General features: G+C 38.5%; 7 protein-coding genes across 12 annotated transcripts in view; 2 read left to right on the forward strand and 5 right to left on the reverse strand.

Annotated features, from left to right (window-relative positions):
- LOC119558816 overlaps window positions 1-7,434 on the forward strand; it is a 36,568-nt gene extending 29,134 nt beyond the window's left edge. Inside the window, exons 2-5 of one of the 3 annotated variants that reach the window (XM_037872086.1) lie at window positions 4,801-4,906; window positions 4,975-5,235; window positions 5,341-5,587; window positions 5,654-7,434. In XM_037872086.1, coding sequence (XP_037728014.1) covers window positions 4,801-4,906; window positions 4,975-5,235; window positions 5,341-5,587; window positions 5,654-6,476 — 1,437 coding nt within the window. In that variant the 3' untranslated portion in view covers window positions 6,477-7,434. The remainder of the gene's footprint in view (window positions 1-4,800; window positions 4,907-4,974; window positions 5,236-5,340; window positions 5,588-5,653) is intronic. The other 2 variants (XM_037872084.1, XM_037872087.1) reach the window with 2 other exon arrangements.
- A 44-nt stretch (window positions 7,435-7,478) lies between these two features.
- LOC119558819 lies at window positions 7,479-8,509 on the reverse strand. Of its 2 annotated transcripts, XM_037872092.1 has the most exons (5): window positions 8,465-8,509; window positions 8,327-8,402; window positions 7,852-7,951; window positions 7,732-7,795; window positions 7,479-7,673 (listed from the first exon to the last, which is right to left on the reverse strand). In XM_037872092.1, exons 3-5 carry the CDS (start codon window positions 7,920-7,922, stop codon window positions 7,539-7,541), a joined length of 270 nt encoding a protein of 89 aa, XP_037728020.1. In that variant the 5' UTR covers window positions 7,923-7,951; window positions 8,327-8,402; window positions 8,465-8,509; the 3' UTR covers window positions 7,479-7,538. The 2 variants fall into 2 exon arrangements, with proteins under 2 accessions (XP_037728020.1, XP_037728019.1); XM_037872091.1 differs by lacking the exons at window positions 8,327-8,402; window positions 8,465-8,509 and having other exon boundaries at window positions 7,852-8,035.
- LOC119558817 lies at window positions 7,883-8,675 on the reverse strand. 2 transcript variants are annotated; one of them, XM_037872088.1, is made up of 4 exons: window positions 8,465-8,675; window positions 8,327-8,402; window positions 8,051-8,271; window positions 7,883-7,980 (listed from the first exon to the last, which is right to left on the reverse strand). In XM_037872088.1, the coding sequence occupies exons 1-3, from the start codon at window positions 8,650-8,652 to the stop codon at window positions 8,065-8,067; spliced, it is 471 nt and encodes a 156-aa protein (XP_037728016.1). In that variant the 5' UTR covers window positions 8,653-8,675; the 3' UTR covers window positions 7,883-7,980; window positions 8,051-8,064. The 2 variants fall into 2 exon arrangements, with proteins under 2 accessions (XP_037728016.1, XP_037728017.1); XM_037872089.1 differs by lacking the exon at window positions 7,883-7,980 and having other exon boundaries at window positions 8,054-8,271; window positions 8,327-8,393.
- Window positions 8,676-9,025: 350 nt separating this feature from the next.
- On the reverse strand, window positions 9,026-9,304 carry LOC119558820 (immune-induced peptide 18-like). The gene has a single exon (XM_037872093.1). It carries the CDS (start codon window positions 9,269-9,271, stop codon window positions 9,071-9,073), a length of 201 nt encoding a protein of 66 aa, XP_037728021.1. The 5' UTR covers window positions 9,272-9,304; the 3' UTR covers window positions 9,026-9,070.
- Window positions 9,305-9,351: 47 nt separating this feature from the next.
- Window positions 9,352-9,923, reverse strand: LOC119558818. The gene is made up of 3 exons (XM_037872090.1): window positions 9,774-9,923; window positions 9,650-9,719; window positions 9,352-9,597 (listed from the first exon to the last, which is right to left on the reverse strand). The coding sequence occupies exons 1-3, from the start codon at window positions 9,830-9,832 to the stop codon at window positions 9,376-9,378; spliced, it is 351 nt and encodes a 116-aa protein (XP_037728018.1). The 5' UTR covers window positions 9,833-9,923; the 3' UTR covers window positions 9,352-9,375.
- A 356-nt stretch (window positions 9,924-10,279) lies between these two features.
- LOC119558822 lies at window positions 10,280-10,797 on the reverse strand. The gene is made up of 3 exons (XM_037872094.1): window positions 10,663-10,797; window positions 10,540-10,612; window positions 10,280-10,481 (listed from the first exon to the last, which is right to left on the reverse strand). Exons 1-3 carry the CDS (start codon window positions 10,731-10,733, stop codon window positions 10,290-10,292), a joined length of 336 nt encoding a protein of 111 aa, XP_037728022.1. The 5' UTR covers window positions 10,734-10,797; the 3' UTR covers window positions 10,280-10,289.
- Window positions 10,798-11,098: 301 nt separating this feature from the next.
- LOC119558814 (aquaporin-2-like) lies at window positions 11,099-12,709 on the forward strand. Of its 2 annotated transcripts, XM_037872082.1 has the most exons (4): window positions 11,099-11,189; window positions 11,245-11,334; window positions 11,391-11,793; window positions 12,477-12,709. In XM_037872082.1, exons 2-4 carry the CDS (start codon window positions 11,270-11,272, stop codon window positions 12,669-12,671), a joined length of 663 nt encoding a protein of 220 aa, XP_037728010.1. In that variant the 5' UTR covers window positions 11,099-11,189; window positions 11,245-11,269; the 3' UTR covers window positions 12,672-12,709. The 2 variants fall into 2 exon arrangements, with proteins under 2 accessions (XP_037728010.1, XP_037728009.1); XM_037872081.1 differs by having other exon boundaries at window positions 11,105-11,334.
- Window positions 12,710-12,793: the final 84 nt, after the last annotated feature.

A 12,793-nucleotide genomic window follows, 5' to 3' on the forward strand; every position in this document is an offset into this window, starting at 1 on the left:
GCAATTTGTCGCCGTCGCAGACGAGGAGTGGAAGTCACTGAACCCGCTCGAGCCAAAGCTTTTTTCTATTACCTTTTTTCACCGTCTTTCCCCCACTCTATATCTTTACACAGAGAAAAAATCTTGAGATTTTGAAAAAATATATTAATTCCTTTTTTTACTTTTAATAATTAATAGAGAAAGAATTTTGAATTTAAAAGTTAACTTGTTTTTTGATTTATTTTGAGAATCTTTATTAACCTTTATTAATTTATTAAAAATCTTGAAGAAAGTTTATATTTGGAAAAATATAGTCATGAACTACATTCCTATATGCTTTAAAAAATACAAACAATATTTTAAGAAACCTATATTATTAACAATTATATAGAAAATTTATATTTTTAAAACTAATGTCATAAATTACATTCCCTTAAAATGTCTGAATTATTAAAATATTATTCTGAGGAGCTTATATTATTTTTCTAAAAATTTGTAAGTACACTTTTTTCCCCAGTGCAGCTCTCTCCCCGTTTATTTTTGGGTGTAGGCCAGGCCCGCAGTAGACAAAGCCACATTTGACAAAGAAAAATCTTATAGTTTTTTTTCCCCAGCTAGTTACAATTGTAAGTAGCACACAAACACTAGCACAACGCAACTAAATATTTTGCTGACAACTGCGCAGGCGCGCGTGTGCGTCATGAAATTAGTTTATTTGTTTGCATAAATGTGCCAAAGTCTGTGTGTGTAATTTTTGTGTGCAGCAAATTTCTAATAAATTTGTTGTTTCGGCACCCGTGTCATGCACACCTGGAGCATAATTCGCCCTCAGTCGATCCAAACTTAACTGAACTGAACCGAGCCATGAGTCAATTTCCGTCAGCTGCGCCAGCTGAACAGCATTTACAGGAGAAACTTTGCCGCCACCCAAACTACCGATTCTTGCAACTAAGTAATTTACACAAATTAAGATAAATACCATAAAATGTGGCAAGGAATTATTAGACTTATATGTACAGCTTTTAGGTGTATAGCATCCTAACTGAACTATTTTTTATTAACTCAACTATGGTTAAAGAAATATAGTTTTTTGCCAAAATAAAAAAAACTCACATCGGAAATGGAATTTGCATAACTTAACCAAAGTTTCTAGGTTTCCTGATAAAATAATCATGATAAAGCCATATAACTATTTTTAAATCTTAGTCAACAAACTCATTGAACTGACGTAAATTGGGGTCTCTACGTTTTTAGCTTTCTATGGAAATTATTTTGGCAATCCCCAGAGATCGGCTAAGCCGATAAAAATGAAAATCTCACATTTCCATATAACTATTTATAAATCTTAGTCAACAAACTCATTGAACTGACGTAAATTGGGGTCTCTAAGTTTTTAGCTTTCTATGAAAATTATTTTGGCAATCCCCAGAGATCGGCTAAGCCGATAAAAATGAAAATCTCACATTTCCAGGAACTAAATATTACGTTCCAAAAATATGGACAACTTGTTTTAAAGAACAGCCTTCCTTTCCCTGGGGTATTACGAGAAAATTGTTAAACCTATGGGAGCAGCCACTTAGGCCTGGAACTACTCCACACAGCGTTAGAACAATAAACAGGGCACAACAAATTCTTTTCTTTGATTTTTTCTTATTTTTTCCCTGATTTAAGAACCGCAACACACATTCAAATCAATGAATGCCTGCCACTTGAGTGGAGAGACCCAAAAAAAAAAATAAAATCTTGCAGGATGGGGAGCTCTTTTTGGCCTCTTGAACGTTCGATGACATTTCGTTTTTAGTTTTCTCCATACAATTATTATAATACATAAATTTATGCTATACAAGGCTATACAAGCAGCAGAGCCAGAAGTAGGAAATTTGTAAAATCATTTCAAGTGCTTCAAAGTTTAACGATTCCAGGTTCAAAGATTCGGATCTAGACGGGGTCTGACCATAGCTGTACTCCACTATAAAAGTAATAATAATGTGTGTGCTCCACTTATATCATAACCCATTCCCATTCCCATTCCCATTCCCATTTACTTTGAACTATAACGTATAACGCTGCTTTAACTTGATGACAAAGATAGTTCAGATACTAAGGCATGCCGCAGAATACGTTCGTTAATTTGCGGTAATTACCCACACAGACGCCTGCCGGGGCATTGGATTTCGTTTCGGAATACGTACTTATGTACTATATATATCGGACATGGTCTGGTCTGGTCTGGTCTATAACTATAAGTCTCCGGCGGTGGTGGGCAACAATGCCTTGCTTTATTTTAAGGCACAAGGTTGACTTTTGTTGCTCCGTTTCGCTCCGTGTGTAGGTTCACAATTGTTAAGTTCGAGTAGAGCATGTAGATCTAGTAATTATTTTTCGTTTTTATATTAACAGGCCACAAAAAAAATAGATAACAAACGGTCATAGACACACGCTCACAAACGTCCAAAATCTAAACCAGTTTGCTTATTTAATTTCAATGCTTAGTTTTGAAGTCACATTGATTGGAGTGATTATTTTTATGAATGTGCATGGCACTCAGTGCCAAAAGTGGAGTGGCAGGAAAACAATTATATATATTTGATTTACGTAAAGACACTTTCCCAACCAAAATCGGCAAACGCACGCCAATTGATCAGCATATTAATTGAGAGATCCTTTTTTACGCCGAAGGCAAAGCAAGTGATGATTTTAAATTGCGACATTTCAGAGATACATTTTGGATACAGAATTTCACAGTCTGCATCTTCTTCCAACTTCATCTTTGACTAACTTGGCTGAGCCTGAGCCCCACCCTTGCAAATAATCGGCACCAGACTCGAATTTAAATGATTCTGGCATTCTTTGCATGCACTGTTAAAAAAACGTTGTCTTCTTTTCAATTTTTTGGTAAAATGTATATTTTTGGTAATATTGGTTTGTGATAATGAAGAGAAAAATGATGATTTAATTGAGGGATTTATTTTTAGTGCAAAAGGATATATTATAAATAGAAAAGGGTATCAGTAGTAAATTAAACTGGTATATGAGTGATAAAATGTGCCCTCTTATAACATAATTTTTTGTTTCTGTGTACCATCCGAAAATAAAAGGTGCAACCACCCCGCAGCTCATGACTAAAATTTAAACATTCCCATAATAGTCGACAGTAATAATTAATTGTTTGCTAATAAATATGAATTTATATATAGGAAGAGTACAAATAATAATAATAATAAGCGCACGCGCCGCGTTCATTCTCCAATGACTAAGTCTCCTTTCAGTCTTTGAGTATGCGATAAATACGAATGTACATAAATATCTAGATAAGTAAGACGTATGTACAAAGTACGCATATATATAAATTGTAAATCAGATACGGCATAAATATTGAACACATGGCGCAGTTTCTACAGCCAAGAGTTGTGGGTGTTCGATGGCCAGGAGGGGCAAGTAGAAGGCGAATCGAGCGATCGACTGAACAAAATTGGAATAAAATAAAGCACCATAAAACGTACTTAGGATTGACGATTGTGTTGGGGGAAGCGATCAATGAGAGAGTTTTTAGGGAGACGATATTTAACAAGTACAGTTGAGCTGATTTTGAGGAGGGGAAAATAACATTTTCGGTTTTTTTTTTAAGTCTGCATTTCAGGCAAATAAAAATTAAATTATTAGTCATATCACAATTTAGGGTCTTCCCGGCTAAGTAAACAGTTTATTTTGACTTTTCTTTGACTTAATGAAACATAACTCATGATGGTGTTCTTAACCAGTGGTTACCAATGTCATGTTCTAATTTCGTTAATGTGAGTAACTTAAGTGGTGATTACCCTTACTTACCAGAACTTCATTGAAGAATACGTTGCATAAATAATATTCAGATATTTGTACTTGATTTAGAAAAATTACTCAAGTTTAAACCAATGGTTACCAATCGTTTGTTTGGTTAATAACCAGAACTTGACTGAAGACTCGTTGAATAAATGCATACTCAGATATATTTATATAGTACATTTGAATATACTTGATTAGATATAATTGGCTGTCAGTATGACTTTTGATCACCCCACTCGGCCGCACAAATACTCGGGTATTGTGTAAACACACAGATACTTTTTCGAACCAAACAAAATGTCGGCAGCTGCTTTTTGTGTGAGTTTTGTTAGCTTATAAATTAAAACGCGTTTCATGCCATTATTTGATTTTTTGGTTTTTTTTTTCTTTTTTCGTCTTGCGGGTGTTCAATTCATTCGATTGTTCGTATTCATATTCTTTTTAGCCCATTTCGTTACGCCTTATGGAAGCATTATATCCCCGATATCGCTCACACCTCCCCCACCTCCTTTCTTTCCCCAGTTCATCTGTCCGCCTGTCCGCTAATTGAAAATCAATTAATGTGACTGCATCTATATAGCTGCTCGGCAATATCAGCGGCAGTCATGTCAAAGTCAGATATCATCCAGGGTAGAATAATTCCACATAAATAAAATAAAAGAAAAAGTTAAAGAAGCACTCTCGGCTTGGAATCAGAATCCTTTTGTTTTCACTGACAAACAAAAATTTAATTGATGTGCTTAATAACGAAAAACAAACTTCATTTTGTTTCGATTGTCTTCGATTTTGCCCGAATTCATCATCGTTCAGGTTCATTGGTTTTTGGAGTGCGTCCCAAAAGCACTTTCGTATGGTGAGGAATTTGGCACAAGTTTTGCATGCTCAAGTATTTGGGACTTGCGATTCAGATTCAGTGCCGGTTATTTGAGGCTTAATCAATGACTGCTCATTACTGATGTCTGATTTCTTACCTCTCGCTATTCTTTTTTTATTTTGCAGGTCAACAAACAGTATCCGGCCACCGATCTGGAGGCTTTTATAAAGATCGCAGCCAACTGGCAAAATTCCAACCACAACTTGCTGGAGGGCGTCGACTTGAAGACGGGTAAGTTAGGCAAATGGCTCTCTAACTCTCTGCTTCGAGGCATTCTAAATTCGTTGAAATACTTGCAGAAATGACACAGTACATGAACAGCCCCTCGATGAACATGTATAAGAAGAGGGAACGCACCCAGAACTGGAACCACCAGGAGAAGAAATACCTGCTCGATCTGTGCCGCAAGGATATGCGCATTATCGAGAACAAGAGATTGGATGCCGGTCTTACGGCTGTGAAGAACAAGGCCTGGAAGATCATACACCAGAAGTTCTCCAATCAATTTGGCACCGATCGCACCTGCAATCGCCTCAAAGAACAATGGCGACGCATGAAAGGTAGGTAGTCATTTATAAATTCATAGGAGTACTTCTTCTATAGTACTTTAAAAATATCTAAAAATATTATATGGCTGTATATAACATTTTGATCTTAACTTCCAGCCTGCACTCGCAATGAGATTCTGGACTACAACAATCGCTTGGCCAGGTTCGGAGCCGAGGTGGCTGATCGCAAGAAGCCATCGCCATTCACCTTCGAGGTGTGGGATTTCATGCAGGAGGCCAAGAAGGCTTGCAAATCGGAGGCCCTGGATGGCATCGACTACTCCAAAATACCGCTGGCTTTGGAGGAGGGTTTTGAGTATCGCGATGACTACAAATTCAATGCCGATGAGCACGATATGGATGAGTAAGTTTTGATGGCTTTCTGTGGAAGCTGGACGAGATTTTCATTGAGATTTGTTTATTGTTTAAGCAGCAGCCGCACACCGCCGCAGGAGCTGTGCGACGTGGACATCAAGGAGGAGGAGAACAACGAGACCTTCAACGAGACCTACAACACTCACAATCTCAATCAGAGCGACATTCATGGCGGTGGCGAGCGCCTGAGCGTGTCGCCCAATCACAGCATCAGTCGCAATGGGATCCATGAGGCCGAGAGTCCTGCCACACTTTCCGCAGCCGGTGCGTTGGATGCGAGCGGTGCCTTCCTGCCCGGAGGAGCCGACATGTCCGGCTTCCAGGCCAACTTCAACATGAACAACATATCCGCCACGCTGGAGGCACTGAATGCCCTGCGATCTGGCCAATTTCCCAGTGCAGCAGCAGCGGCAGCGGCTGCCATACAGCAGCATCAGGCGCAGGCCCAAGTGGCCATGCATCACCAGCACAACACCAATAATAACAACAACGAGGACGACGAGGATGGCATGAAACCGCTGGCCAAGAGGCAACGCACCAGCAGCGGCAGTCTGCTGGGCAGCGAGGATCAGCCCGCTAACCTGACCGCTTCAGTGCCAGCCTCCGTGGAATGCCAAGCCTTGGAGCGCTCCGGCAGCAGCAGCAATGGAGTAGCCATCGCGGGAACAGCAGCCAGCTCCAGTGTCAACGGCAGCAGCCAGAGCAACTTCGAGCTGCGCATGTTCATGGACATGCAGAACAAGGAGCACATGATGCGCATGAAGATCCTGGAGGTGCAGTTGCAGGCGGCCAAGCACAGTCGCGATCTGGTGGAGATCAACAAGACGCTGGCGCTGCAGAAGCTGCAGGAGCTGGCCAGCAAGCGACTGCCCAGTTAGGAGGCAGTGCGGCAGCAGCCCAAGGAGCAGCGGCAGCCCATCACCGTTTCATGTTACATTAGTTTATAGAATTAAAACCCATGGCCGTGGCCACGTTCGCAGGCAGAGAGCGTGGCTGGGAGATCGGCTAGAGTTAGCCTTAGAGTTAGACTTAAGATGAAAGCAGGATCCACAGCAACAGACCCACACCAACACTCACACTCACACACAGAGAGACATTCCTGGCATTGTTGATCAGTATTTGAAAGCTAGAAGCGAATCCCCCCCGACACCGACACACAGGACCCAAGAACAACCCAAGCGAGGATCAGGAGGCGCTCGGAATTATGCCATAATCTTATGATGAATCGCCTACCTCACAAGCACACACACAAGATGCACACACACACACACTCAGCTAGCAGACACACATAGATACACTCTCTTCTGGCCTAACCAGCACTTGACCAAGTCAAGTCAAGTTTAGTTAGTTACTAGTTTTAGTTCGTATGGGAAACACTCTCCAAGTTGCTCAACTACCACAAATGTATTGTACTTACGTTCTTGACTTCAGTTTACGTTCTGCTACCACCACTAACGATTCAAAACACTTATGAAATGCACAAATGATTACTTTTGATAGCAGTAAGAGAAGAACTCTATTATATGTAAATGCTTCATTACAATCGGCAGTCGTCTCTGATTTTGATTTTTACTTGTACTTGTATTTATTTTTATCTTTGTATAGACTATGTTGATATATATACGACCGCTATATATATGTTTGTTTAAATGCCATATTAATTGAAAGTTCTTTTAAATATCTTATTTTCCATTTGCGCTGCAAAAAACAAATTGTTACCATATATGATATATGTACCGTACGTATAAGCAGGCCCCCAATATGAAGAGGGGCTTCAGTTGTCGTAGAAGGCTTCTTTGTAAAGCGTGTAAATGAAAGATACAAATTATTTTAAATAAAATACAAACGAAAGAAAGAAACGAAATGTTTACGGTTTCTGCCACACTATTTAATTTCCATTATGGTTCTAATGTTTGCCTTGAATGCACCATGAATTTTTTTTATGTATTCGAATTATCTTCTGTTTTAGATTTTTCCAACGATTGTATCTGTTGATCCACTTTAATGATCCTCGTCGTGACTTCGTTCTTCTGGCTGAGAATCTTCTCTCGCAGGGACTTCAGCTGCTCTCTTTGCTGTTTAAATGTGGGATGTTAGTAAAGTGAATATTTTTGATAACTCCAGATCACAAACCAGTTTAAGGAAATGAATATTCTCCTCCGCTCTTGCCTTCTCATACAAATGCTTGGATATGTTTCTACATAGAGATATTTAAATTGACTGCAATACAATAAGTATCAACATTTTACTTACTTATTGGACTGCGTGAATTGACATATCCTGGGCCGCAACAGTTGAATTATCTTTTCTACGACTTTAAGCATTATTTCTCACGGTATTGGACTGTCTGGATCTGTAGATACGTAAAAAATTTAAAATTTACTAAATGATTAATTTTAAGTATTTCAAAACGGATGAAAAGCTGTAGACAAACTGTTTACTGATAGCCTACTTATCTGAGATCTTTTATTCTGTCTCTTTTTCGATGTTCTTATGAAATCTCCCTAACATTTCCCTTAGAGCCTGTAATTCCTTCTGAAGAAGCTCTTTATTTTTCTGTGATCGGTGACTAGTTTGCTTTTCCAATTTTTGAATCTCTTTTTCCAATTGCTCGATTTCGTTGGTAATTTCTTGAATCCTGTTCTTTCTGATTTTCATAAATTGTTCTCTGCCCTATACGATGGTCGTTTTTTAGATGATTAAAATGTTGATATTTTTGTATACACACAAGCCTAAGAAAATAGTTAAGTTCCTCTCCTCTGCCTTTTTCGTATAGTCTGTCGGAGAATTGCCGCCTGTGGGATCTTGAAATAAAAAATAATAATAAAATAAATAAAATAATAAAAAATGATAATAAAAAACTTACTTGAAAGGATATTTGTAAATGACATTTTTCGTGCTCAGAACGGAGTGGTTTCTAAAAACTAGGCCATTCTTTTTGCGTAAACTAATCCATATCTTTTTGTGAGGCATACTGATATGAGAAGGTGCTTTCCGTGCATATAATAGTTTGGTACAAGTTGTCGAGCTTATAATTCGCGCCATAGTAAACATTGTTTCTTAACTTCTGGAAACTATAATACCTGTGTGGCAGAAACACATAATATGGGTAATTTTGTAAAATTTTGACAAGTGATCAAAAGCAGGTTTTTTAAAATTACTTAATAGCTTCTTTATAATTTATTCGAATGGTATTAACGCAATATCGCGAATCTGTTGATGGGAAAATGTTTTCAAAAACATCAGTGCTTTTGGAATTTATTAAGAGTTTGTTTACTATTAACAATTTTTTTTATTTTGATAAAAAAAAAACAATTTATTACTTGTTTGTTCGGCATCCCCCGTATCGCGTCATGCATTAAAAAGTGAACAAAATCAGATGTTCACATTCTCAGCCGGCTGCCTCTTATTGATAAGAAAATATAAGTCCCCGATTCATACTCGCTCGTTTTTATTGTTGCATTATTATCGCTTAAGCGTACATTGTATTGGATGGTTGTCTCCTAACTGGTGCATCGTAGTAGAATGGTCGTTGTTTTGGAGGTGGTGGATGGAAGGGATTACCGGATCTTAATCCTGATCCACTGTCACGAGATGGCGAGGCAGCCCCGGGAGTGGGCAGGCATGCCAGAAGGCCCAAAATTAGTAGGCAGCACAAGGCAAACAGCTTCATGGTTGGCAATCTCAAATGTTTCTGAATGCCAGTCTCCGGCGAAATGAGTGTTTTTATACCCGTACTATTACCCCAGGGACCGGGAAGAACCCGAGGGGATTTAGCTATTCGCTAAAACCACCGACTTTGGGTGATTTCTTATCGCTTGGCGGGGAATTATGCGAGGTACCACGTGGCTGTTTGTTTTCCTTTTTCTCCAGATCGGAATTCACCTTCAAATCAAACTCCATGCCCCTTATGCAACGTGTCAGATCGGTTAGATTGGCCTCAACGCGCTTTTGCTGAAGTGAGAGCTCAAGAGATCGCATATCCAAAACTCCACGTTCCTGTGAGCACAGTTTAATCCTGATTATTTTACCTTGATAATCACTATCTTACCGTTATCAGCTCCTCCAGCTTAAGCTGTTTCTCTATACGACCGTGATCGGGCAGGACAACCAGATAGCTCCTATTTTTAAACAATATTATGTTAATTTCCATATCGGCACTTAACAATACTAACCTAATGGTGCAACCTCGTAAGTGGTTCAATATGGTACGGATTATGGGATTTATATTCATGTTTGTTCGAATGAAAATGAAACCAGGCAATTTTGATTATTTAGAAAAATTTGAAAGTATTTCCAAAGTACAAATTTAATGAATTTTGAAGTAACTTTTAAGAACCATGTCAAATATTGCATATGTTTCCAAAGAAAGCCAGAAAGTATGCTTTAAACGTGTGCTAAAAAATGTAAAGTATCTTTAAAAATAATATTACAATGTGGAGTAGCTGTGACCCAAACCTCTGCAAAACAGAGGTGAAAGATGCCTAATGATATTCATCTAGTTCTATAGAACTAGGACCTAAAGGTCCTTGCCCTTGGAAGAGCTCTGCTCGTTCACTGCCTCCACACAAACAGTGTACAACTGCGGTTAGCACACACAGCCCTATGATAGTTACTCACCCAAATGAAAGACAAATGCCATTGTAACCGTTGCTCTAAATTATAAAATAGATCTGTACACATATTTATTATTATTTATTCATTCTTAATTTCCGGAGGGCACCTTTTAGCTCTTTAAGGACTACCATAAGTTCTCCTTTCGCAGCTTGTGCCTCAGCTGACTTGGTTTTTTCCAGGGCTTTAATTTGCATCTCAAGGGATTCGATTTGTGCGGTTAACTCCAAGATCTGTGCCTCTTTTCCTTTGTTTACTTGTAATAGTTTCTTTGAAAATACAATTATTAATCATTTTCAAGATAGGTAGTTACTTTAGGATACTTGCTACATGGTAAGGTTCGATTCCGCCACTGCCTTTGCCACCTTTATCAAAAAGATCACTGAAAGGCCGTCTTTTACTGTAATGATATGGTGTTATAAGGGGAATTCACAGAGCAGAAAGACCTACTTTAAGCTGTTCTTAACCAAGACATGTCTTGACTGTAAGAATGATAAAACCTTATATGCCCCCCGGAACATATTTCTATTTTATTCTACTATAAACACGAAAAATTTTTAAATAACCGTATTTTTCATTTTTTTTAAAAGGTTTTTCTGGGGTAACCAGATTATTTATTACTATGGAGGGCAGTCTACGTAGTGACGAAACGCACCAGGGGAGTGTGCGAAGGCGAGAAAAGAAATGAACAAAATGTATTGGAGGCGATATAAAAAAGGTAAGGATAGCAATTAAAGAAACATTTTTTTATTCCTGACCATTAAGACTTTTTGTAATATTTTATTTTTTTAAATTTGTTGTTCCATATTTTACAAAAACCCGAATATATCAAAGTAAACCTTACCTCTCTTGTTACCAGTTGAAGTATTACACATTCACTTTAATACTCGTAGTCAACAGTATCAAAACTCATAATTACACAGGACCTTCTAGTTACTTTTATTTCTTTTTTTTTAAATCGTCTGTGATACACAACTGTAAGTTCACGTTCACGATGATTTGGGACTTCTTTACATTTATACGTGGTACCAGTGAGTTTAGTGCCACCGCTTTGCTGATGCTCTTTGGTTGCATGGGTGATTCGATGAACCAGGGTGATGGGAACAAAAGTTTGGTGGCCAGGTAATACGGTTTTATTATATTGCTCAGGACTCTGAATAATAAATTCATTATAATAGCGTTCACTACGGACTGGCTGTGATGGTGGTAATGCACGTGTTTGGCTTCGTTTCCGGAGCCCATGCAAATCCCTGCATCTCGATCTCGTGCTACTTCATGGGCTATATAGCCTCGGATTTGATGATGATGTATGTGGTCTGTCAGCTGGCTGGTGGATTTGCTGGCTACTACCTTCTGCTCCAACTGTTACCCAAAGAAGTGGTGGATGCCAGCAAGCCGGCCGTTTGTCTGGTGGAACCGATGGCCAGTCTGACCACCAACCAGATTATCAGCATCGAGTGCCTGCTGACCGCGGTCTTCGTGCTCGGATGGTGTGCCCTGTGGGACGTGCGAAACGGACGATTTCTGGACTCGGTCACCATTCGGATGGGCCTCCTGGTGATCGCCTGCAGTTTTGCAGGGGTAAGAACATCTTAGCTACATCTTTAATATATATTACTATATTTAAATTATAACTATAAAAGCAACACACTCATACCTTGAACTTCAGTATCTTTAAGTCACGGCAATTTTTTCTATAATTTTAGAAAATTATCTAATCTTAAGTAATCATTTTTCAAATAAAGTAAATTTATTAAACGAAAGAAATAAATTTGACCCCGAATGTTTTAAAACTAGATAGAATATTCTTTCAGTGAATTGTTTTTGTATGAAAAACCATAATCTCTTAAAATCACTCTGAAGTGTGTCAATCTCAACTGGTGGTTTATAGATTAGTAATCTTTCAGCATTTCTAACAATTCAAAGCATTCTGCAATCGCAATTTATAATCGCAGTCCCATATCTTATGACGCTGAAATAATCAGCAAAGGAAAAGACAATAAATTAAAGAGATGGAATATAGGTAGTAATTTTAGGTTTCCCCAGATAGAAGCATTTTTAGAGATTAGGTATGTGTAGTTTTATGAATCTTAACAGGAATGTCAAACTTAATCTTAAGATTGCAAATGCATCCAAAATAAATGAATTAGTCTTTAAACCAACACATTTTTTGAAAAATGTCTTGAAAATCGTAAAAGCAGGGGTATACAAACTTATTTTTTTTGGCATCTCTGAATAGGTATAACATTTTTTTCCTTTTCCAGGGCCAATTAACTGGAGCCTCAATGAACCCAGCCAAGACTCTAGTGCCGGCCATCTTTCAAGGCAACCCGGACTCTGTTGTAATGCAGCTAACTGGCCAGATCTTGGCCGCCATCATGGTCCCCTTTATCTGGAACAACGCGTTTACGCCACGTTATAGGCCCCTGGAAATACCCATTTGCACCGGTCTTAACTAGGGCTCTAAACCCCGTGTATACGAGTATGTGACAATAAACGTAAGCTCAAAATTTCTGGCTACTGTATGGTTTATTTGATCAAGTGTATCAGCAATTAAATATTAACGATAAGCGTTCTGCGA

This window comes from Drosophila subpulchrella, unplaced genomic scaffold, assembly GCF_014743375.2.
Source record: "Drosophila subpulchrella strain 33 F10 #4 breed RU33 unplaced genomic scaffold, RU_Dsub_v1.1 Primary Assembly Seq141, whole genome shotgun sequence".
Lineage (NCBI taxonomy): Eukaryota > Metazoa > Arthropoda > Insecta > Diptera > Drosophilidae > Drosophila > Drosophila subpulchrella.